The following is a 26,340-nucleotide window of genomic DNA, read 5'->3' on the forward strand; positions in this document are numbered from 1 at the left end:
CACACACTGCAGCAAAGCTTCAATTAATCCCTCTACTGCAAACCACTAACACTGAGCCCAAGGCCAGAAAACCATCTTCTGTGCATGTGTGTGTGAGCGAGCGAGAGAGAGAGAGATACCTGAAGACGTGTGAGTCATGTTGTGAGTCAGGACAGCCTCAGGTCGCTGCTTTTGTGCAGTTTTGCGTGCTGAAAATAAACTCTCAGTAATGATCAAGTCTTCTGAAGTAATCTTGCTCTTTTTGTACTTCATCTCGTGAGTTCTGAACCTCCATCGGCTGACCATCATTTTCACTATACAGCATGCACCTTCTTCACTTGTGTTTCTGGTACGCTCTTAAAGGGGTCATATGACACAGCTAAAACGAATATTATGGTTTGTTTTAGATGTAATGCTATGTGTATAAACGACTTTCCACATACCGTGCATGTTTGCGTCTCCTCTTTGCCCCGCCTCTCTAAAACACGCAGATTTTTAACAAAGCTCATGGCTCTGAAAAGCGAGGTGTGCTATGATTGGCCAGTTAACCAGTGCGTAGTGATTGGTGGAATACTGCAAGCGTTCTTTGCTTAATCAAGCAAAAGTCTCAAATGTTTTCCTAAAATTGGGTAAATTTGATGAGAAACGTTTGAGTTCATATTGAGATCTTCAATAACATTGACTTTTGATTGCAGACTTGACAGATCTGAGCTCAGTTTGACACATTGTTGACATCTCTTCTGACACTCTAATGACAGACACATTTGTGAGATTTCTGACTCTTTTTCTCAGGAGAAATACCTGAAAGGCAGATGAGCCTTGACCATTTGCTTTTCATTCAATCCCATTGAAGTTGAGGAAAAATCGAGATATTGCCGAAATCTCATCTGCGGTTTTTCATTCTTATGGGATGTAATTGCTACAACCCTTGAAGAACTCTTTTTAGCATCTTGATCTTTCTAAGAGTGCATCCTGAGATGAGATATAATTGTATGGCTGAACATGGATCTCGATTGCGATCCACTAACCGATAAACACGTTCCCTTTAAGTTTGTGTAAATACACGATAGGAGCAATACATCTGTGTACGTTGTGTATTTCATGTTAGCTCTTTTCTTTGTCTTCAGTGAGCACTTTTAATTCTTCCTCACATGTGTGCGCACATGTGTTTGCTCGGCTCTGCAAGCGTGCAACCAACAGGCCATTTTCTTGACGTTTCATCGAGACGAAATGTATCATTTGGCCTCTTCTGCTCCAGCGGCCTTCGCTCAATAGCTCCAGCAGCTTCATACTCTGCACACGCACATCCAAACTCCTGCCTTTCATTAACATGCAAAAGCTGAACCGTCTCGAACACACCAGTGCAGAACCAAACACAAATACAAACAAATAAACACGGATAACCGATTCACACGAACGCTGTTTTTAAAGCACAATTCTGTTTCTGCTTATCAGTGTGTGCATAACCCCGACCTTCCGCTTCACCGCAGACATCCTCTATCTCAGCTGTCCACACCTGCTGTGTGTGTGCGTGCGCGCGCGTGTGAAACTGAGAACACCCAGAGGCCATGAGCGCACGATGGTCTCTGTTCCTCACGCTTGAGGGCAGATCATTCGCCTGAGGACAGCGATGTTTGGACCATGAAGTACAGAGGCGGGCAGGACAAATGTGTGTGTGCGTGTGTACGCTTCAGAGATGTTACAGATAGTCTTCATTTTACCTGAGGGCAGAGTTGTCACCACAGCAGGGTCATCTCATCACTGCAGAAATAAACGATGTCATAGCTGTGGGATTATGGGTAGTGCTCGTGTGCTCATGATATGAGATATAATCATATCTGTTGACACGCTATAGAAACCTATGTTAAACATTTGATTGTAATCTTGACATACACTTTTAAAATCGAAGTGCTAATAGATGCTGCAGAAAAACAGCTTTTGGTTCCCTTTGAAGTCTTTTGGTTGACCTTTAAGTGAAAGGTTCTCAAATAAATCATTGATAGGCTGTTAAAGGGACAGTTCATTCAAAAATGAAAATGATGTCTTCATTCACCCTCGAGTTGCTCCGAATCTGTATACATCTCTTTGTTCTGATGAACACAGAGAAAGATATTTGGAAGAATGCTTGTAAGCAAACAGTTCATGGTCACCATCGACTACCATAATTGCTTTATAAATACATTTGTTCTGTTGAACACAAAAGAAGATATTTTGAAGAATGTAGGAACGCAAACCGTTCTGAGGGCACTTTTGACGACCATTGTCATTTTTCCTACTTTGGTGGCCAAGAACTGTTTGGTTATGAGCATTCTTCCAAATATCTTTGAACTGAAATGAACACAGATTTGGAACAACTTGAGCGTGAGTAAATAAAAACATAATTTTTCTTTTTTGGGTCAGCTGTCCCTTTAAGCCTTTATTTTTACGTGTGAATTGTTGTAATAATTGAGTTGCGCTTACAACGGGAGGTGAATAAATGATGACATTGATTTCTGTAGGCTGATGAATTATGTGCACCGCTTGTGTATAATGATCCAAATTAAAATATCAGGTAAAACAAGCATGATGTTCCACTCCGATAGACAAACATCTGCCGGCACAGATGTGTGCACGTTTTGCTGGCGATGATCACTTAAAAACATTATTAAGTACAAGCGGTTGTAAGTTGAATATAAACGTGTCGGAGCTTTCACATGTGCTGAAGAAGAAATATCCTGGTCATATTTTACCATAAACTCAAGTTTCTTGCATTGTATTATACTTTTTTTTATTATTATTTCTCGGACACAATATCATTGTAAGAACTAAAAACACCTCTGTGATGACCTTATAACTGTACTTGATACAAATGTATCAAACAATTAGATTTTAAATACACCCTCTAAAAAATGATGCGAATAATAAGTGCAAAACCAAAAATCGCAACATGTAGTTTTACATTATAACAGCATCGAGAATGGGATCAATAAATATGCATAATATAACTAATAATGTAACTAAATATGCTTAATTCTCATGCAAATAATTGCACAATGCTTTCAAATCATCAAACGTTATAACTTAAGATTTTGGGGTGAAATATGACTTGGATATCGTGCGATTTAACTTACTGCTCAACTACAGCAGGTGTGTATAATGGACAGCCGATGGGATGTGAATTTTCTCACCGTATATCTTTTGTTTTCTGTATTATTTATAATGACGCCCTTATTTTACTTCTTCTCTATCACACACACCGCGAGCTGTTTCAGCTTCTCGCTTCACCAGTCTGGATTTATTTCAGAACATGTGTAAAAGTGCGTTCACAGTAAACCGCTGCGGTCGCTCTCGGCCGAATCCTCCACAATTCAATCAACTCCTGGTAACAAGATGACCAGTGAAACCGCTGAGACTTCATTACGCCGGCTCACGGAAGAGCTCGTGTGATTTTATTGGAATAAATAAACCCGTGTGGAGGTCTATCAAGAACCGAATGCATTAACCTGTTCACCGAACACGAGGCCTGGTTTACTGCAACATCTCAGAAATAAGTGTGTCATTCACTGGTGCCTAAAATCACACACAAATCACAGCAGCATATCATGATGTTTAAAGTGTGATAGTGAATGTGGAGACCATTGTGACATCGTCCATGCGTGACAACTTGCCCCAGCTCAACCCTGATTGTATCTGAACAGTGTTTCAATATAAACTCATGTGTGCTAAACATTTAAATAGAGATGCACTGATATGTCGGTCAATAATCGGCATCTGACGATAAAAGCAAATTTTATACTATCGGCCGATATTATGTTCATATATTAACAGTCATTATATGAATTTATAACATTCAGAAATGTAATAAATATTCATTTAATCTTCAGAATGGGTATCAGCAGGCTATCGGTATCGGTGGAGAAATTTAGTATCGGTGCATCTCTACTTTTAAACTGCACATGCTGATGAATATTGCAGATACGTCTTTCCTTTCCATGCAAAATACTTTTAGCATCTGATATTATTTCATTATTTCATGCCGCTCTTCATGCAGTACAGTATACATCGATCACCAGTGTTGGGTGTAACTAGTTACGAAGTGATTAGTTACTGTAATTTAATTACTTTTCCCTTGAAAAAGTAAAGTAAGGGATTACTCAAATTTTTTCTGTAATTTAATTAGTTACTTCTGATGTAATTAAACTAAATACTGTGTGTAATATATGTGTGTGCAATAGTGGAATTGACATCAAAATCCGTGCATTAATCTATAATTCTCACATTTGTAATACTTTGGTCAGTTAATAATAGTACTTTATGTAGTTTAATATTATTATTTGAATGAATTAAAAGAGCTGTTTCATGTCTATCCTTGAATCACTTAATCACGGTTGGTGTAGGATATATAAAGTAATTAAATACTTTTTGGGGAGAGTAATTTGTACAGTAATCTAATTACACTATTGAATATGTAATTAGTAACTAGTAATTAATGACTTTTTCAGAGTAACTTGCCCAACACTGTCGATCACTGACGTTCAGTTTTTGACATTACAGCACAGACACCTGAGAGATTAACCTTCATGATCAGCAAATGATCCATCATTAATATTCATGTTAAATATGATGTGTCGATGCCAAAATAGCGTGGAGCGTCTAGAAGGTTGTGCATCTAAAACGCATCTTCATCCATTTATAAATTGTATCGAGGTGAAAGTTTGGCTCATGAATATTAATATGACTGAATGGTCTTGGAGGATTACCTTGCATGTCAGCACAAGCTAATTAATATTCATAAGCGTCCCACCCACACACACAATCTCTGATGCTAATGGTGGACGTTCAGCTGCTGTTTTGTTGTTGGTGAGGTCATTAGATGAGTATTAGATGCTCACAGATGGTTGAGATGACATGCGGGATTAGTGGTAATTCATTGTTAAACCGTCTGATTGTATAGCATCAGACTGCAGACACAGAGAGAGACATTTACAGTTATGCATTTGACAGACACTTTTATCCGAAGTGACTTAGGCCATGTTCACACTTGACTTCTTTTTTGAAGCTCCTATCGTCTGTTTAACATTATAATCCTGTGGAGTAAACCGTGTTTTCAAAAAGTCCTGAGTGCTTTTTTAAACGCCAGCGCCGGCGTCTTTTTATGCAGCTCAGAGCGTCTTTTGAGGTTGAAAAAGTTCAACTTTTCTGAAAAAAACACCCTACGTCAAGCACGTCCACAGCTACCCAATGACAGAGACCTGTCGTTTCCATAACAACGTGCGAGGAACATGATTGGTCAAGAAGGCTCACGCTCGAAAAAATAAAATGGCGGGCGAAACGCCCGTTTAATTAAGTTAAAGTTAAGTTTAATTTTCACTTTCAATAACTTCTGATGGCATTTCTAACGAGAAATTAGCATTGTAGTATTTAAATATGTGATTGGTTATTGCAAAGATGCTCTCTGTTTATAATTCAAATAGACTTACGTTACGCTGCCTATGAAGCCTTCGTGCACAAATGCTATCTTTGAACATTGCCGGCTGCTATTTGTAACCACAATGCTTTTTAAACTTAAGAAAGCGCCATTCTCAACTTTTTCTTGTCAAAAACGAAGTCAAGTGTGAACACAGCCTTATGGTGCATTCAAGGTGTACATTTTTATCTGTGTGTTCTTTGAGATCAAACCCACAACCTTTGTGTCCTATATGCTTGAAATAAGTCTGATTTACATGGATCTGTTAAAAAAGACAAACTACATTCTTTTGAAGTCTCGGCAATTGTAAAAACATGAGAGAACGACGCCACTACAAGCCATTACCCGGGCAGGGACAACATGTACTTCCATATTTCATGCATATCTCATTAAACCTCACAGAATTTCTCAGCTCGCAGCACAAAAGCCCCTCACATAAGAGGAATCGCACAAACTGCTGGTAAGATACGGTCGCTGATCAAAGCGTTCTTGGTGTTCAGCAGCAATTCTGAGAGTAAATTGTAAAGAAGAATAAGCGTGCTCTTAAAATGCACAGAAAACTGTGAGAGGGTTTGCACGCAGAAAAATACAGATAAACCTGTTTAAGTAGAAAAAATGGAACATTGACATGTTGTCGACGTGAATCCGTTGGGTGGTACAATGACTCATAACGCTCAAAAACCTGCTGGTTTGATGATGCAACCTTCAGAAAGAATCACTGAATGAATCAGAGCGTGGATCTCGAGTGTTTTTGGAATCAAACGGAATCAATAGATCTGAGTCACTGGGATCCCAAAAGATAGAAAAATCACAGTAAGACATCAATGAGACTAAATGGCGATCAAATGGAAACGTTTGCTTAAGTCTCATCTGCGTCTTCTGAGAAAAAGAGTTTCAGAGATGTCAACAATGTCTCAACTGAGCTCAGATTTGCGATCAAAAAGTCAATATTATTGAAGATCTTAATATGAAATCAAACATTTCTCATTAAATTTATACAAATCCAGATTATTTTACCTCTACAAGGCAACCTATCGCATGCACGTTTTTGAGTCGACTCAACAGAGACTGAAGTTCACCCAACTTAAAAATGTATGTTCAAGTCATTATTTGTCACAACATAGTCATGTTTACCTAATGAATTTTTTGTTGGCTAAACATAAATAGAGACTATAGATAGAATTGATTTTTGTTTTCTGCCTCAAACAGAGCAAAACTTTGATCAAATAACTGTTTAGACAGTTGGTGTTGAGTGCGTTTACATCAGTTTTGCCGTCGTGTCATGCACTTACACCACAACAAATCAACACCCATCATTAAAAAAACTCTAAACACAACAGATAACAGTAACAACAATAGTAAAGCATAAATTAAGGCAGCAAGGACATGCTGCAGTGCATCTTGGGAACTCTTGCAGTGTTGTTTGTTCAGAATACACCGTTTTGTAAGTTGGGCAAACTTTCTGACGCATTTTGGCCAAAAACGTGAGAATCTAAGTCCAGTCAACAAAATAATCTTTATTAGAAACATGTTTAGGCTCATTTTGTTCAGTATATGCAAAACAATCATTTGACTTCTTTAACTACAAATTCTATGTTCTTATTTATCTTTGTAGGGAGAACATTTTGCAAGTTGGATTTTTACAGCGTTACACCTCTTCATGTGTTTGAGCAATTACACGCTCATTTGATTCCGTTTTGACTTAGATTTTAAGAGAAACGTCTGAGACTAAAACCGAGGACTCCTTCAAATCTATGAAAGAGCGACCTCTGAGCAAAAGCATTCAAATTTCCCCCGAAAACAAACTCCACTAGCCTCAGCTGTGTGAAGATAAATAAGGATGACTTGAGAATAAAAGTGTGGAGCGGTTTCCCGCAGGGCACACTTGGCATTTTCATGCTCCGCAGCTTTACCTTTACCCAGCCGGGGGACACGCGTCTCTCTCCTCTCCGCGTGCCGCACACACACACATACTCATACACGCTGTTTACAACCTTGAAATCAAAAGGCCCTTTCAAGTGCGCATAAACACTCCTTTCTATCAGATGAGAGTGACGTGCGCAGATTTCCATTTCAAAGCGCCCGAGATTGTTCTGATAAACAGCCCTGCGAACGTGATTGTGCACTTTAAAAAACACCACGGACGTTGAGAAGTTAAATGAAAAGAGTAGGTGCGGTGTAATTATGATCTCGCAAATAAATGCAGGATAATGTCAAAAAGATCAAGACGACTGATGTCAAGCTGTACATCACCATTGTTTCGATTCTAAAGTTTGCGATCTCTTCTGCATTTGTACAGGTTTGATGTGTCACTTCCGACACACGACGTCTATAGTTGACAGACTCGCACGTGATCGTCGTACCAAAAGCACTCATGATGTCCGCAGCGGTGAATTTAGATGTCAATCACCCCTGCGTGTCACCGACTGCTCATAAATACGTGAAGAAGTTATTTGACGCTCTTCAAGATGTCTTTTCTGTGTAATTCAGATCCGTTCTGTTCTCGCAGGAGCTTCTCGCGTCGATGTTGACGATGCTCTGAATTAGGACAAATCTCGTTAATGTTTCTTTACCAAATTCAGCCCACCCATATTAGTCCCTCATGCCCCTCGGGTGCAACTGCAGCCCACACGGAGACGCATCATTTGCTGAAGAAACAAAGCGTCTGTATGCGGCGATATAGTTCTGTCTCTCGAAATACAAGCGTCAGGCGCTCTCCCGGGAGATTTGATGGAGTTTCATTTTAGGATCAACTTAGTTTCAGAGAAATGGATCAAATGAAGAGTATGGAGGTGTAGATTTGATGAGAAATGTTTGAGTTCATATTGAGATCTCCAATCATATTGACTTCTGATTGCAGACTTGACAGATCTGAGCTCAGTTTGACACATTGTTGACATCTCTTCTCACATTGTTGAAACTCCAATGACAGACACATTTGTCAGATTTCGGACTCTTTTTCTCAGGAGAAATAGCTGAGATGCAGATGAGACTAAAGCAAGTTTCTATTTGCTCTCCATTAACTCTCGTTGATGTCTAGGAGAAGTAATGGAGATATTAAAGAGATCTCATCTGTGGTTTTTCTTTCTTGTGGCTTGCGTGAAAGCAACACTTCTACGTGAGATCTTTGGCATTCAAGTCAAAGCTGAAGAACAGAAAGAACTGAACGAGTAATTTATAAGAGTTATGAAAGTGAAAAACACAGAATGTTCTCTCCGCCGGTGTCATAATGCTGTTCTCCAGGGAAAGTGGGTGAGAAATCACTTCATGAAAATGGTCTCTCTTTGATAAAGTGAGTGTGTATAAATATATTTATGTATATATATATGAGAGAAACAATGATCTCATTTAGGATGAAGAGTTATGACTGCGTTTGCTCCATCTAAACTTCTGGAGAGCTGTTTTCTCCACATCATCCTTTGAGAGACTACCTACTCTTGTTCCTAAAAAGGTTGTGTGCATTTTTTACTACAATAATAAAACCACCTCTCTCTCTCTCTCTCTCTCTCTCTCTCTCTCTCTCTCTCTCTCTCTCTCTCTCTCTCACACACACACACACACAGTGTGGAGCATGACTTCCGTCTTCAGGAGGGACAGGTGACCCGGGCGTGGAAGGTTCCGGAGCAGCAGGAGTCGGAGCAGAGCTCTCCTCAGCTTGTCTTTCATCCTCCGCGCCAGCAGGAGTCTCCACAAGCCCTGCAGACGGTCAAAAAGAGCCGCAGGAAGTGCTTTTGGTTTCTGTGAACTCTTGGTTAGCGAGGTGTGACGTCATAAGTCAATGCGGGGAAGCGTTATAAACCAACCTCAAGCCTCTTCTCTATGGCTCCCTCGGTTCTACAGTTTTAGATCGGGATTCATTTTGGCTTTGCTATTTTTTATTTATAGTATGTGGAGAGAATGGCTCCAAAACTTCACTTTAAAAGAACAATAAACTCTAAATCAAAATCTCTCATTTTTTACCCACCCTCAAATGGCGTGTTTTTGGAGGTGAACAGAAATGGGAATAATGATCTGTCGTCGTACCGAACACCGCTACATGGAGATTCTTCCACTGAAATAAAGCAAGACGTCCCAAAATGTGAATTTAGAACTGTACGCTTTTTTTAAATCGGTTATTCCAATAACCTTGCAAGGTTTCATCAAATAAAACGCAACAAAAATGTAACCATGCCGATAAAAATTATTCTTCCGCCAAGCAATGTAGTTTTTCAATGTAACAAGCTGGTTGCCAAGCAACACAGCATCAGCAACACAGGTGGAATGGTGCAGTGATACTGATGTAATGCCAGTAGGTGTGTTGTTATAATATGTTTCCCAAATGGCTTGACTGTGGCTGAACCAATCAGAATCGAGGACATTTTTTATATATTCATTTTAATTTGATGACAAATCCTCGATTACAAACCTACAGATGGTTATTTTCGCAGTTGGTATCACCAAGTTACGGCTTTTAAATAATTGCTACGTATTTTATATATTTCTTAATTTTCATTTTTTCTAATGTCCATACTCTCTGTACTAATATGTACAGTACTGTATCTAATGTAAAGCTAACGCAAATAAATTTCAATTGAATAAACAACAAATGACCGAATTTTACCTTTCGGGGAACTATTCCTGTTGATAAAGAGAGAAGAGGTTTTTGGTTGGTTCATGTTCCAGTTCTTACGACCTGAAGATGGATGAAGTTCACAGAGACAGTTACTGTGGGACGACAGAAGTACGAGAGATGAAGTGAAGATACATGAGAATATCAACTGATTCGTCATTTTGGAGCAACGAGGGTCAAAACACCAGCTTTTATACTATTAAAAACATCAATTACTTCACGAGCTTCGCGCTTTTATGTAGACGATCTAACAACCGCACACGCACGGCGATATTTAAGGCAGAGATAAAGTGGATTTTAAGTGTGTCATTTCATTCTTTATGAGTGCTTAATTTCAAAACCCATTAAAAAGCTCTGTAAAATATTTTACTACACAGTAACCGTGTGACGTGTTGCTTATTTGTGTCGGGTTATTATGACCTGCTCAAAACACAACAGTGAATGCTTTGATTCATAAACACTTTGCAACATAACGTTTAGAATATTTCATAAATTATTTTAACCACAACCACAATAATGTTTTTTTTTATTTACGGCATCTCAAATTAACAATAATCAACAAGCTAACTATTCTGTTTCAACGTCAAGTTTTTTTCCAAGACTTGATGGAGTTCTCCGTTTTTTTATTGAAGTCTCAACTTAGTCTCAGATGTTTCTCTCAAAGTTTCTTATGAGACATGAAAACGGAAACAAACGAGACGGGAATGAAGAGTATGGAGGTTTAAAATGAATGTAGATTGTAGAGGTTTTGGATCAATTTGATGAGAGATGTTTGAGTTCATATTGAGATCTTCAATAATATTGACTTTTGATTGCAGACTTGACAAATCTGACTCATTGTTGACATCTCTTCTGAAACTCTAATGACAGAGACATAGTCAGATTTCTTGGAGAAATATCTGAGACACAAGAAGATGTTCCCAATTGCTCTCCATTTAATCTCATCGATGTCTAAGAGAAATAACTGAGATATTAAAGCGATCTCATCTGTGATTTTTCTTTCCTACGGGAATGTTTGAACTCTTGTTTTCATCTTGGAAATGTGAAGCGCTTTGCTCTGAGAAGAAGCTCTTATGTTTGTCAAAAGCTCTTTAGCGGAGCGCAGGTGAGCGGAGCCAAGTTCCCTCATCCACTCCAGCTGAATTCAGTTCAACACCGGCCTGCCGCTGAGGAGACGCTTCCACTGAACTCCAGCGTGGAACTGCTTCTGTCACGCATCACGCTTAATCACCAAACACACTCCACACCTCAGGCAACAAACACACAGTCGCTTGTACACAGTTTCCTCAGGTTTGAATGAGCGACCATCCGGTGTGCCGACAGCGCTGTCCTGATACTGCGCACATCACACCTCTCCAAACCACACGTACTGAGAGCAGACTCAACTGTTTACAACAACTAGAACAGAACATACTTCAGACACGGTTTAAAGGGATAAGTCGCCCATCATTTATTCACCCTCATGTCATTGTAAACCTGTATAACTTAAACTCCATTGACATACATTTGATGGACACAAAACCACTGAGACATTTCTCAAAATATCTTTTTGTGTTCGACAGAAGAAAGAGTCACACACAGGAAAGATATACTGATTGTTTTTTATAACCAGTAAGGCATAGGGTCACGTGAATATAGTAACAGCTGGAGAAATGATAGCAACTTTACGGCATTCACATAAAAAACTTTCTCATTCTGTAAGTACAGTATTATTGCCCAATAATTTTGGTCAATGCAAGTGATTCATGATAAAGCAGAATGGATGATTTGGCCGCCTATGAAGAACAAAGCAGGTAAAATAAGATAAATGGTCTCAAGGTGTCAAGCTTTTGCATAAACAACTAAAATATCTGTGATAAAAGCTGGAATCGACTTTTAGCTGTTCTATTAAAATTCACCCGAGTCAGATGTCTGGCACCAAAAAAGCCTTGAATTGAAAGAGCTGCCTATTTTAAAACGAAGAATATAAAACTTTGTATGGGAGGCAATTGTAAGAGTCTCATTCAAGGGCATGATCATCACTAGGGCCTGTAGCAGGCTTTACTAAATGTATATTATCTTCAAAAAGAAAAAAGCACATTGAGTCCGAAATTTGCGTCCGAAATTTCCGCACGTTAAAAAATAAAGACGACCTCACGTTGTGTCAATCACATTTACACACTGCCTCCGATATTTTCGTCCGTCGTAAAAAAATTCGGACCGGGTTCGATTTTCTGCGTTTTCGCATCCGTAGCAAGCATTTTGAGAGGCGTTTTATAACAATTCAGAGACACCGTACAAACGAGAGGCAAATATGAAAAAACGAATACGAAAATTTCGGACTGTATGTGCAAAGACCTTAAGGGGCCATGCACATTTCGCGTGTAAACGCGTGCGGAAAACGCGAGCCACGCCTCTTTCACTTGTCACATGACCCGCGGTGTGCGTGCGGTACTCTGAAAAGTCGAAATATTTAGATCTCGATGCGGCGCCTAGAAAATGTGCGCGTTGCGACCACATCGCTCCCTATTTGCTCGCGTCTACATTTAAAATAACGAACTTGCACGCGCAAAAGACGCGAAATGTGTATGCCCCCTAAGAAATAAAAAATAAACATTTTAAAAAACATTATATATACATATTAAAATAGCAAAGCAACAAAAGCAAATTTAAAACGAACATAACTCTTAAAGAAACATGTTATGGAATAATTGGAATATTTTTAGAGCTATTTTAATGATGACATAAAAAAAGTATTAAACTGAATTAAAATCCACCTAATACTGAATGGTCTCTTTAAGTGATAGTTCACCCAAAAATAAAAAATCTGTCATCATATACTCGCCCTCTTGTCATTTCAAACCCTTATGACTTTCTTTCTTCCGCAGAACACAAAAGAAGATATTTTGAAGAATGTTGTTAACTGGACCCCATTCACTTGCGTTGGTTTTGTGTCCATACAATAGAAGTGAATGGGATCCAGTGCTGTTCGGTTACCGACTTTCTTCAAAATATCTTCTTTTGTGTACTGCGGAAGAAAGTCGTAAAGGTTTGAAATGACGAAAGGGTGCGTAAATGACAGAATTTTATTTTTGGGGGGTGAACTATCACTTCAATGGCAATATTGTGATAAAAGAAGCTAGTAGAAGTACTTAAAATGTGTTCGTATTTGGTTTGTACTGTACTGTATGAATGACCCAGCTGTTTCATGGACCAGATTTAGGAAAAAGTACAAATTCAGCCCATGGCAGTCCACAAGTAAGATGAAGAAAACAGGTTGTCAGTGGCACTTTTCCCTGTTGTCAGTTAATGTCTGTACTCACTGTCAAGAGTCCGACTCCACAGATATGCTGCCACACTGTCATAGAAATCTCAAGAGTTCCCGTTTGCTTCTTCACAGTCCTCCAGCAGTCATCTCAAATAGGTTCAAAGGCATTTCATCAAACCTGTGAGTCACGACGAGAAAGTCAGCGGCCATGTAAAATGTGTGCCAGTGTACGCATTCAAAAGGAAAGGCACGAGTTGAACGTGAAGTCCAAGGAAAAGCACCAAAACAAAGTGGATTTGTTGGATGACCTGGAAGAGACCGAGGCGAGATTCAGCTGGGCCTTCTGTTTCCTGCTCTGGGAAGAGAAACATTGCCTTGAGCTTCCCCGGAAATCACACGGAGAACCCAGACCAAAGCTGGTGTGCCCTAACACACTAAACGCATCCAACATCTGCACAAATCACAGTCACCACAGCATTTAACAAATAATCAAACCTTCTCTCCATTTGTTGTCATTAATACAGGAGAAATAAGTGAGATATTATAGAGATCTCATCTGTGATTTTTCTCTCTTATGGGGTATACTAGAAAGCTAACAGACGGGACACTCTTCTATCATGCTGAGATAACAGAGACCATCAGGTTTGTGCCAGCATGAGTGCATGCTGACATTAAAGCAGGAAAATTGAAAAATGAATGATCATTTTGGAGATCTCTTAGCATTTGGAAGAGTCTCTCTTTCTCTCTCTCTACCTACCTACATATATACATACATACTGTATATGGATGTGACATAAAAACACTCTGCAACTACGGGCACTTTTGACTGTCCAAAAATAATAATAAACTCCTGTGAATTTTAATTAATAGAGCCTGAAATACATATTATAATTGCAAGATTTTAATCTAAAACGTTAATTTTTATATTTGTAATTTAATATACAGGAAACCTTGAAAATGTGCTGTGGTAAAGACATGTTGCGGAAATGACATTTTTGCTAATTGGCAGCTTGTAAGGTCTACTACATTAGTTTAGACTCTTAGCATCTAAATATACATGAATTAAACCGAAATATACATTTATTTTTAAAATGTAGTTCAAAGTACAGAATTACAAAGCTGTATGGTAAGGACACACAATAAATACTGACACAGAAAACATGATATTTACCTTATATTTTGGGATCTTGTGAGTGAGGTATTGAGGTGGCCTAATCTGTCAGCAATGTGCACTGCACATGTGGTCATTTCTGTTTCCATAGAAACTAGACTTGTTTGTCTTTGATAAAACTTCATTATAAAAGCCTTTTTTCATTGTTGCGGTAAGGACTCAAAAGTGTGGGACCGGCACATTTACATCATAAAATTATAAAAATGATCAGTAAAATATACAAAAACGTTTACTATGCTATAAATTAATATGTATATTAAACAATTCCATTTGAAATAATGTCGAATTATTTTACATATTTTGACGTCAAAATATTAAAATATGTCAAATAATTCGACTTGTGGGACATGAACAAAAATGTTGTTTGGACCTATAAATGATATATAATTTTATATTAAATCCCATTAATCATTAATTATAGATTTTTTAAAGGTGTGTAATGCCACTGTGAATATATTTATAAAGCGTCATATAACAACTTTTATTGTTGAAATGTCACTGCTGGGACTTAAAAGTGCCCGCAGTTGAAACACCCTTATATTTACTCCGAAATTTGTAGTAATGCCAATTTTAGAGAGAGAGAGTAACTCCGGGCAGAGTTTTGGTCGGCCGTGATCCTTCTTCGTGAAAACGCAAGTAAACTTTTAAATATTAGTTCAGTACAGAAAAGAATAACAGTCCATCAGTGTCTTAATCTTTATTTGTGTTAAATACAACAAACACATTTCAGTTGTTGCTTTACGACTTAATTGCTGAAAACGTCTTTCCTTTAAAATATCACTGCAAATGCTGCTCTCTGAAGGCTGAAGGTGCTCTCGTCACATCACAGGGACGCAAAGTGTATCTTGCCAGCTTGCTCATACATGTAATATGTAAGTAATATATCAATAAGTATTATATTCCGCCTTAAAACACCACTTCCCGAACGCTTCCGTCTGTAATTCGTAAATTAATGATTCCAACAATATCGTGTCTCGTATCTGTATTGGTAGTTGTGATGTGAACTCCGCTATTCACCTTCATTTAGAATGATTTTAAAAGTTATAACTTGTTATCGTTTATCGTAATAGTACGAACGTTCATTAAAGCTGGGTGTATATCGCTATTACAATAATGAAAAAGCGATTTTTTTTCGTGTTAATAATCATCAAAGCGCTACTACCTCAGGTTTGTCGGACTGGTTTGTTTGTCGGACAAAATGACGGTCAGTCACAGGGGGGAACATAATATCGGCGTTATGATTGGTCAGATCACCTGTCAATCAAACTGCTTGCGAAGAGTCAATTATACCCTAGGAATGGAGAAGGGATGCCCCTTATAGAACATAAAAGTTACTTTATTTAAATGTTCATGTGCCCATTTATGAGGAATATGGACCGTTATGGTTGTGACAATCCTGAAAAGGGCACTTCCCTGACTATGAAAAATTATGCACTAAAAATTAAAAAACCTTAAGAGACCTCACATGGGTATTTGAACCACCAAATGTTGACATCTGTGCCATCAGTTTAGTAAAATCCGTTGGTAAAAACTTGATTTTTTCATGGTATAGGTTGACATTTTCACAGAATTGCCCTCATACTTCTTAAAAGGACAGTTCACCCCAAAATTAAAATTCTGTCAATTCGCCCTCAGATTGTTCCAAATCTGTATAAATGTCTTTGTTTTGCTAAACACAATGGAAGATATTTGGAAGAATGTCAGTAACCAAACAGATCTCATCCTCCATTTAGTATTTATTCACCCGCTTCGAATGTTATCACTCGATTGAATGGTCGTTATCAGTGGCTATCAACTCATACATATGGGCCAGAGCCATCCAAATGGCTAATAAACGATACATATACAAGACTCCAGATCCAGTCCCAGAGTAATCCAGCTCATCGGTAGCCGGAAATCTACTAGATAACGTAGTGACGTTGCGCTGTTTCCTGGTTGAAATTTTCAGGTGAGTCCATTTAAGTGATAAAGCTGAGCATTTAAACTGTGCTTAATTATTCAATAAGCGAAAACAATACCGAAAATGTGTTTTCTGGCACATATGTACGAGCTGATAACGCCCATTCAATCGAGTGATTTATTTCCCCTACGATGGCAGTAAATGGGGTATGAGATCTGTTCGGTTACTGACATTCTTCAAAATATCTTCCTTTGTGTTTAGCAGAACAAAGAAATTTATAGGCCAACAGGTTTGGAACAATCTGAGGGTGAGTGAATGATGACAGAATCCTATTAAAACAGGAATTTAGCCCGACCCCGATGCATTCGCATTTACATTAATATTCTTGTTTTTTTGGGTTTGTTTCTGATTCAGAGGAAACCCTGGAGCACATGATGTAATGCTCATGGGTCTCTCATTGGCTGACGAGTCAGTTGTATGTCTCATCTAAGACTCCTGTCGGAGAAAAAAGATCTCAAGAGACAGAAAAAATTACATCCACTGTATAAAAACAACCTACCGAGAGGTCAAGAGTATGTCTCGGTATCTTAAGTGCCATCCCAATAAACCAGCTTATGTGGGTGACATTCAGGTAGCGTATTCCTCCATGTCACATAAGAAGAATAAAGCCTAGAGAAAGAGGAAAGATATGACTACAGAGAACATGAAAAATGAGGCATGGATTGTGTTCATGAGCGGCGAGGAGAGTATAGCGTGCTGTATTTGTAGTTGAATTAATTCATGCCTCCAGCAATAACAAAGCAGAAACAGGCTGATAAGTTCTGACAAGGTGAGCGGGCCGCGGCTATAAGCCTCCATAACCACTGCAGTCGGACCTACAACATTTAAACACACAAACGGAGAATAAAAATAGAACAGATGAATGTCAAAGGTAAAGGAATAGTTCACTGAAAAATACTCTCATCATGTCACTGTTTAGTAAAACATGTCAGCCTCGGGTCCTTTCTCAACCTGTATGATATCTTGTGGAACACAAAATGCTTCTTTTTAAATCTTCGCTTTGCTTTTCTAAACATGACAGCTCACAGAGGCCGCACAAATAAGATTCTTCTGCAACATTTTAGTACACATTTGCTGATATTTATCCACTATCACCGAAATCTCATTTGTGTTAAGAAATGCTTGTTGAATAAATAAACAGAATTGAATTTTTTTTGTAAAGGCATTTTTGTTCACCTGTTTGCACGATTCATGTGTGTTGGTCAGAACAACTACATGCCATTTTAGTTTAATATAATTGTAATGGGAGCGTGTCGAATGTCTCTTTTGAAAACGTTCCTCTCGAGATGCATTTAGCTACCTGTCTATCTGGCTCCTCACACTCATATTTCTGATCGCTCTTTGTGATGAATTACGACATAAATCACTTCTGGCAGTCCGGTAAAACCTAAACTCCCTCCACAAAAGACAGCATGTTAAATTAAGAGATGTGGAGAATGGCAATAAATCTCCTCCGGCTCACCTCTCTTTCTCTCTAGGAATGAAGTCATCAGTAATTCTTTAGTTTTATCAGGTCTGGTTTTGTAATCCATCTTTCTTTGGGTTTTTCTCTCCTCTCTCTTCTCAGGACCTACATTGAGAACTCCAGAAAGAGGGCGAGATGAACTCATTCTAACAAGACTTTGAAGAAATATATGCAAACGCTTCTAGCTATGTTACTCCAACTTTTTGTGATGTTGTTCCAAAATGCATCTAATGGGATTGCAATTCATTATGAAACGTACACTGTAAAACTTAGTTTTTGCAGCAGGTTTGCCAGTAATTTACTGTAGATTTAATTACTACTTAATGTACTTTCCAATTAGTACTGTTTTCAATTACTTGAATCAAAATTAAAACACTTTGACTTTTGAGATTTAAAACGAGCAAGAAGAGACTGGCATTAGCACAGCAACACCTGCAAAAAAGGACATTCTTCCTTAGCATTTTTCTCTTGTTTTCTGTAAAAATATTGAAAACTTCTTAAATTACGATACATTTACATAACAAGAAAAGTGACCCAAGATATAAAGTCTTGTTTTATGAAAGAAATCTATATAAACTAGGTAAGTTTATGCTTAAAACAAAATTGTACATTAAATCTACAGTAAGTTACTGGCAAACCTGCCGCGAAATTACAGCAAAGTCTTACAGTGTATGTTTGCGTTCAGTTTCAGCTGTTTCATTAAAACAATAATGCAAAAAACAATGTCATGGTCAAATTACCGTAGCGTCAATAGTTATCCAGCATACTTTGCGGCGCTGGGCGACCCTTATCTGTATTCAGAATTAAGTACTGAGGATTGTTCTTCTTTGTTTATATATTGATTTTTTACAGGTATAACTTTAAATTACATTATTGTGCTTTTAAATTTTATGCACACCGGTGTTGGAAATTTTGTTAAACCATTCTCTGCTTATTACATTCAGGTTATGTAGGCCGCCAACGCAAATCAATTGCTTCTCAGTTTCAGAAGTTTTTTATCGTTCACCATCTGGCATTCATACTGCTGTCTACACCTGCTTCTGTGTCACCACATCATTTTCTCTCAGTATATCAGCAACGCTTCTCCACTCAGAGGAGAACGAGTTACAGAAAAAAACAGTGGGAGAAAATACACAACAAAGACACTTATACCCAGAAGGAGAAACACACTTTAACAACTAATAAAAAAAAAGAAACGGTATCAAAAGAAAAGGATGAAAGGGTCCAGCGAAGGCTGAGCCGACACGGACCCTCGCTGCTCACATGAAAGTGATGGGTTGAGTGATCTGGGGTGAGATTTACACCCTGGAGGTGAGACGGAAAACAAGCGTTTACACCCATTTGTGTTTTTTTGTGGGGGCTCTAAGGGCTAGAAATGTTCTTCAGAGATTAATCACCATGATGTTTGGTCACGTCTCATTAATACGTGAGAAGGAAAATAAAAGCAGAAAAAGGCCAGTGCGTTGCGAGAGAACACAAGGAAAGAAAGGGAGAAAGTAAGCGCTTTACATGACCCAATCTTCATTTGTATTTTAGATTAGATATTTGGTCACTCAGCAAGACACAAAGCCAAACCAACTAAAAACCAAACACTATTTTTTTATTAGTTCATGAATCAAAACCAAATTAACGAGATGAAAAACGATTGAAAAAAAATTTCATATTATGATTATACAATCTATGAAAAACGCGTGATGCAGTATCACACGTTACCTGTTACGGTACAAGTGGAAGATGGGCGTTTCGTGACGTCACTACACGCGGAGCGTGCACTCAAAGAACCAACCGCTGCGACAGTATAATTTTGTCCAAAATCACCGCTATATAGCCTTTAAATCGCTTGCTAAGGTCACAATAAAACGCATCAATATAACGTTTTACAGGTTACTCCTGCAAATGCTCAAACGTGCACAAAGTTTGCCAAGTACCTAAAGCCCCTCCCCTGGAGAACTATTGATGATTGGCTCTTTTGTTTCACAATTCACTTTCTCCTTTTCGTAGAAACAGCACAAGTCCCACATAGTTAGACAGATCACATGCTGAGGAATTTTGGCTCGTTTCTGAAAGCAATGACTGTCATGCACGTCCGAAATCTAGAAACTTCAGTAACATGTTGATCCATGCTGAATCGACTCGCGAACTGTCCCAAACGATTCAGTCCTTTTGCTGATGATGAACCGGTTCAAATATACGATTCACGAACCGAACAGGACTGCGCTTTCACCTCACCCCCTGTGGCGTTGTAAGTGTAGGAAGTGAAATTAGTATTGGGACTTTAATTTTGAATTGGTTGAAAAGTGTCGGAGAGCGGCGGGCTGGGCGAGATTGAGGAGAGACTACGGGCTGGAGAGAAGCTCCGCCTGGGGAGAGATCGCGGCGGTAATCAGTGCCTGGCCTATTGTTGTTCACGCCAGAAATGTTCAATAAAGTGAGTGTTATGAACATCCAACGTCTAGGCTGTGTCCTTGATTATTGTTCATCGCTGGAGACAGAACGAGCCAAGAACCCACGGAAATAGCGTCGGGTAAGAGTGGTTACACGCACATCACTGAACCCGCACGTTACATAAGTAACGTTAGTCAGTATATTCGAATTTGGTTAGATGAACATTGTCTTTTAATTTACTGTGTTTGCATACACGTTCAACATTTGTTATTTGGGAGGATTTTACGCATTATATAATCGTTGGCATGTTTAAAATCGCGCGCAAAACCCTGAATTGAGGCCCTGAATTACGTAAAGTTTTTCGGACAAGTTCAAGATGACTTGACAAAGAAGACAAGTGCTTGAATCACAACCGTCTCATCCACCATCTCTGTGATCATCACATATGTTTTAAACGACACGAGGTTGAGTGAGAACAGTTTAAATTACGTGTATGAAATAGTGATGTCCGGTTTGCGAACGAATCGTTCTTTTGAACCGGACCGGTTCTTCTAGGTGAGTCTTTGGGCGTTTTCACACCTGTGTATCGATTGCTTTGTTCCGAAACCGGGGGTTAAATCGCTACAATAATTAAATTTATTTTAGTTCGGTTCGCATTCGCAAGGCAATATTTACAAACAGACCAAACTTTGTTAATAAAAGTCACGTGCGAGTAAACTTTCATTCGATTGGTCAGAGTGCATCTGTTTATTTCCCGGCCGGTGACGGGAGTGATAATGAGCGTCAGCTGCGCGTTGTCTCGCATCTCTCACGGCGGAGCTCGGGAAGCATAAAAGGAGAAGGACGAGAGAGAACCAGGCCTGGATTTTATGTTATGTTTTATTGCGTTTGTGTGGCCGGCAGTCGACTGTGAGGGAGCTGTCAGCACTTTACTTTCGTTTTGTTGTTTGTTTATTTTATTAAAAGTTTGGTTTAACGTTCGCCGGTTTCCGCCTCCTTCCTTCCTTACTTTGAACATTGTTACAGGGAGCCATTAGCAAAACGATCCCTTTTGCGTCACGCAACTTTACATAATTACCCATCACACATTGTGATACAGTCTGGTTCGTTGGTCCGTTGGGTCGGATTCAAAAACAGTAATTAATCCACCAAAATTGGTTACTTCAGTTTTACTATAGTAAAACCGTTGTTAATTTCCAAAGAGTTTTGTTGTTTTTGTATCACATGATAAATACAAGAGAAGTTTTAGCTGCAGCGCCCACATGTAGGGAGGTAGGTCGGTCAACCCTGAAGACACGCTTCATCTTTTAGTTACAGATCCGCTGTGGCACTAGGGCTGTCATTATGAAATTTGACCGACGATTAATTGTCTAATAAATCATTGCGATTATGACGATTAATTGTCTGTTTTAGAGCTTTGACATTTAATTCTCATACATTTTTGATTCAGCGATTGAAACGACCATATTGTTCTGAATATAAGACTGTTTTTTTTTCTTGGAAATACATCGGAAAATATTGGTTCATCATATATTTAAGGTGTAGGCTTTTATCTGTCAATAATACAACCACCAAATACTTGTAAATTATGTAAATTGATCAGGAGTGAATTGAAGCCACCGTTAAAATGCTATCGGCCATATAAAAGCTTCTAGACTGTTTTTTTTCCACACAAGACTACAATAAAAGTTTACTTCTCTGTTAATGAAATTTTGGTAGACTGGTTTTCACACTGAGATTATTTTAAATAATATAAAATTGTACTGCAGGTTATTTTTATGGTATATGCTTTAGTTTTTATTGTGTTGTGGTGGTATATTTTACAAGTATTACCATGCTTTAGTTACAATAAATACACTAAAATATGTAATATGGAGGCACTATAGCTCCCCCCTAGTGTCTTCTATAGAGATGTGCAATAATTGCGATGATCTGAAACCATCGCGATGAGGCCAAACAATCGCGATGAGACGATTATTTAATAATCGTGACAGCCCTATGTGGCACTGCATGGAAAGGAGGCCAGAGAGATTGAAACGGAGAGATTAAAAGACAGCGAGATGCAGAAAGCAGCAAGTGAGAGAGAGAGAGAGAGAGAGAGAGAGAGGAAGGTGCCGGGCAACTTTCTGTCCAGGTTAGTAGTTGTCAGGCAGGTGTTGTGTAATATTCAGTTTCCATGAAAAACTGTTGCAGTGGGCGGGGTTAGTGTGAATATTCCTAGTTCGTCCCGTGGTGGGGGTGGCCTTTTGAACTACGAACAAGCGATGGAATAGAGTGTTATCTTCGGTTCTTCAGCTCTTTTTTGATGAATTATTTCGTTAAGGTAATACAGCCGAATGGTCATATGCCCCGTTTAGATGTATGTTATTCACATAATAGGCTAATTCAATTCAATTCAATTTTATTTATATAGCGCTTTTCACAATGTGCATTGTTCCAAAGCAGCTTTACAGGAGCAAATAAGAAAAAACAGAAAGGTAAAACACAGCACAGTGCATGGTGTTTATAGACCAAGCAAGATCATTATATTAAATAATATCTAATAAATAAATGAATAAATAAATGCAGTCTCCCGGTGAGCATGCCAACACTGCTCTGCTGTGGCGAGGAACCCAAACTCCAATGCTGAATAATGGAGAAAAAAAAACCTCGGGAGAAACCAGGCTCAGCCGGGAGGGCCAGATCTCCTCTGACGTGTCATAGCTGCACTCAGTGACCCCGACCAAAGCCACCGAGCAACGTCCACGAAGAACAGGGAGAGCCCACGAGCCGCGACCCAGGAAGCCCCACCCGCCGAAACCGTGCAGGTCCAACCCGGTCCCATTCCGTGATCAACAACAGACAACAGAGGAACAACCAGGGAAAAGTAGTAATGGCATAATTAACTTTATTCCTCTGTTGTCCGACATCGACCACAAAACAAGACCAACCAGACCAGATCCACACAGTCCCAACAAATGAAACTCCCCGAACCACAACCAACAAGCCCCTCCCACTCCCTACAACACCCACCCAGCAACCTCCAATCAAAGTCACTGAGTGCAGCCATAACTTCAAACTGCTGTCGTGTGATGTAAGTTTAGCATTATAAGCTAATGCTTATTGTTTTTCATGTGCTTTTATAAAAACGCTTTAATGCTTATTGTTTTTCAATAAGCTAATGCTTATTGTTTTTCATGTGCTTTTATAAAAACGCTTTCTCATGGCCATATGGCAATGTTTTTGCTGTGTAAGTGTAACCTGCGTGCCTACTTGCTGTGTGTTTTTTTTTTTGCTGCAGTGTAACTTTCACAACTTTTCGTAACTTTCATTGACTGCAATAAAACTCAGATGTCGTTATATGCATGTATAAATAAAGATTTGTTTCATGTTCTCTGGTGTTATTTTGTCACGTATTTTGTTAAGAGCCTTACAGCAATTCAAAAGAACAATGAGCAGCTGAGAGGTGTTGTTTGTGTGTTTTCCTGAGAGCTAAAAGGCAATTTAGGAGAAGAGAGACCAAAAGACAAAAAAGGACATTTTAAATGTAGTGCCCATTTGCCTTAATTAAACCCATACACAAAGAGTCAACGTTTCACATTTTATTAATGCATAAATGAATGATCCAACAATGCACATTGTAGGCGTTACCAGCATGCATGTTCTCTCTAGATGCACAAACACAAGATATAACAAAATAAAGTAAATAAACAAATAAAAACTTGGATGTATGTTTTGTTTAAAAACAACTTTTGCAAGAAACTGCTGCACACATCCTAAGTTCATGTTTTCTGTATGATTAGAAATATGTTTTACACAAATGTACAAACATACAGTATGTATACAAGTATGTTTAAAGCAAGTTGAAAAATACAAAAATGTCAAAGGGGTTATAACAATGATTAAAACAACAGCAGTCCAAACTTAAGAAAAAAACAAATATAATTGGGTTTGGCAATATGTTCCCTGCCCATCATTCCTTTACACTGAAAGAAACATATATTTAAACATTTACATAAGTAATTACAAATGTTCTTATTAACATGTTTCTATATGATTCTGTTAAGCAACATAAATGAGCTATGGTGTTGAGTTGGGTAATATTAAATAGTTATAAACAACAGCCTCTGATAAATAACCCTGCCAATCAACCAAAAAGTTTGGTGGCTGGATTATCTAAAAATTCATAAACTGCAGCCAATTACTCTGTCTGCCCTTCTACCTTACATTGGGATGCCCATATAATCCCCAGCTCCAGCTGGATAATAACCTCTCATATAGTGTGTTGTCAAGGTACCAAAATTTCAGGAGTCGGTACCAATACCAGTAAAATTCCACGGTTCTCGGTACCAATTTCGGTACCAAAGCAAAACACCAGTACATGCTAATTGAAACACAATTTTATTAATAAAGCTCATTGTTAATATAAATGTATAGAAAGCAATGCCATGTGTATACATGAAGTATACAAGTTAATTGTTGCTGAAACTGTTGTGTGCTCTCTGGGGTCTTTCATGCTGATGCACATCCTCCTCAGTCTGCTGCTGTAGAAGACAAATAGAATAAACTTCAGTAAATCAACTGACTGAACAAACATGCATATGCAATATTAAAACAAACCTCAGTTTTTATACTGCATTTACACAAGATTTCTTACATTAATGTAACTGTATATTAAAATAATAAATGCAACAGATATTTTTCTTTAGTTTAAATGTGGCTTTTTAAACCTTATAGAGTTACAGTATCTATCCAAGACATACACATTGCTAGTCATACAGTTAGTATGATAGTTTTCTAGCACATAGATTTCAGATAGGCCTATATAAAATAGGTACTGTAAACCCCATCCTGTCCTCCCATTTATTTTACTCCATTACAGTTATAAAAGCATTAAATGGTTAATAAGGACACTTGACTGGATTAGCATTGGCGCTAACAAATTAACACGCACACGGACGTTTATTTTAACGTAACCTTTAACTTAACATATGATACAACATTCATAATGCAAACGCGAACAGAATTTGAAACTTACCGCTTGAACTTGTTTACTTAAATCCGGATGCTTCCTCGTTTCACCACAAAACTCTGTTCGTTTTCTTCGTGATATGACTTTAATCTGAAGTATTTCTGCGCGCATCTCTTGTGGATCGGAGCCGCGCTTATCCGCTCATCACGTCTTATTGCGTCTATAAAAAGTTTCCGACTGACAACCTGTCAGACAGAGCATCAGTACCCGGTTGACCCGGTACGTCGGTGGTACCGGGTCTTATGAAAATTAGGTACCGACAACTTTTTTATTTTTAGGTACCGACTTGGACCGAAGTACCGGTACTTTTGACAACACTACTCTCATAGAATCAGAGGAGAGATTAAGCCCATCCCGAGGATACCTGTGACTGACAGATGCACAAGTTCTGGATGTGCACTGAATGTACTCCATTTAATTCTTTCCTGTTGTTTTTCTTCATGTAAAGCTGCTTTTAAACTTTGCAACATTGTAATGCGTTTTATAAATAAACTTGAATAGAATGGATTTTTTTGTATTGTCTATGCATTCTGGTATACATACAATGTGTAATGCATTGTTGCATGTATTTATGAATGAATAAAAAACGTGAAACGTTTACTCTGTGTGTGTGTGTGTGTGTGTGTAATAGAAGCAAAGCTATTTAATGGGCAATATATAAACAATTATAAACAACACCTCAAGGCTCTTGACATCAATGCTCTTGACAAAAAAACATCATATAACAACAAGTATCATCCACGTAAGCTACACAGCAAAAATGGCCATGAGAAAGCGTTTTTATAAAAGCACATGCAAAACGATAAGCATTTTAGTCTATTATGTGAATAACATAAACAGTTGTACATCTAAACGGGGCATTCGACCATTCGGTTGTATTACCTTAACGAAATAATCAAAAAAGAGCTGAAGAACAGACGACAACACTATTCCATTTGCTTGTTCGTAGTTCAAAAGGCCACGCCCACCGCAGAACAAACTATGAATATACACACTAACCCCGCCCACTGCAACAGTTTTTCATGGAAACTGAATATTACACAACACCGGTCTCTGACTGAGGCTTA

The 26,340-nt window shown here is 38.4% G+C and overlaps 1 protein-coding gene across 4 annotated transcripts in view; it reads left to right on the forward strand.

Annotated features, from left to right (window-relative positions):
* LOC130564412 (proline-rich protein 36) overlaps positions 1 to 10,430 on the forward strand; it is a 69,215-nt gene extending 58,785 nt beyond the window's left edge. For all 4 annotated transcript variants that reach the window (XM_057350499.1, XM_057350507.1, XM_057350482.1 and 1 more), the window contains one exon: positions 8,989 to 10,430. In XM_057350499.1, coding sequence (XP_057206482.1) covers positions 8,989 to 9,169 — 181 coding nt within the window. In that variant the 3' untranslated portion in view covers positions 9,170 to 10,430. The remainder of the gene's footprint in view (positions 1 to 8,988) is intronic.
* The last annotated feature ends 15,910 nt before the right edge of the window (positions 10,431 to 26,340 follow it).

Source organism: Triplophysa rosa, linkage group LG2 (genome assembly GCF_024868665.1).
Source record: "Triplophysa rosa linkage group LG2, Trosa_1v2, whole genome shotgun sequence".
Lineage (NCBI taxonomy): Eukaryota > Metazoa > Chordata > Actinopteri > Cypriniformes > Nemacheilidae > Triplophysa > Triplophysa rosa.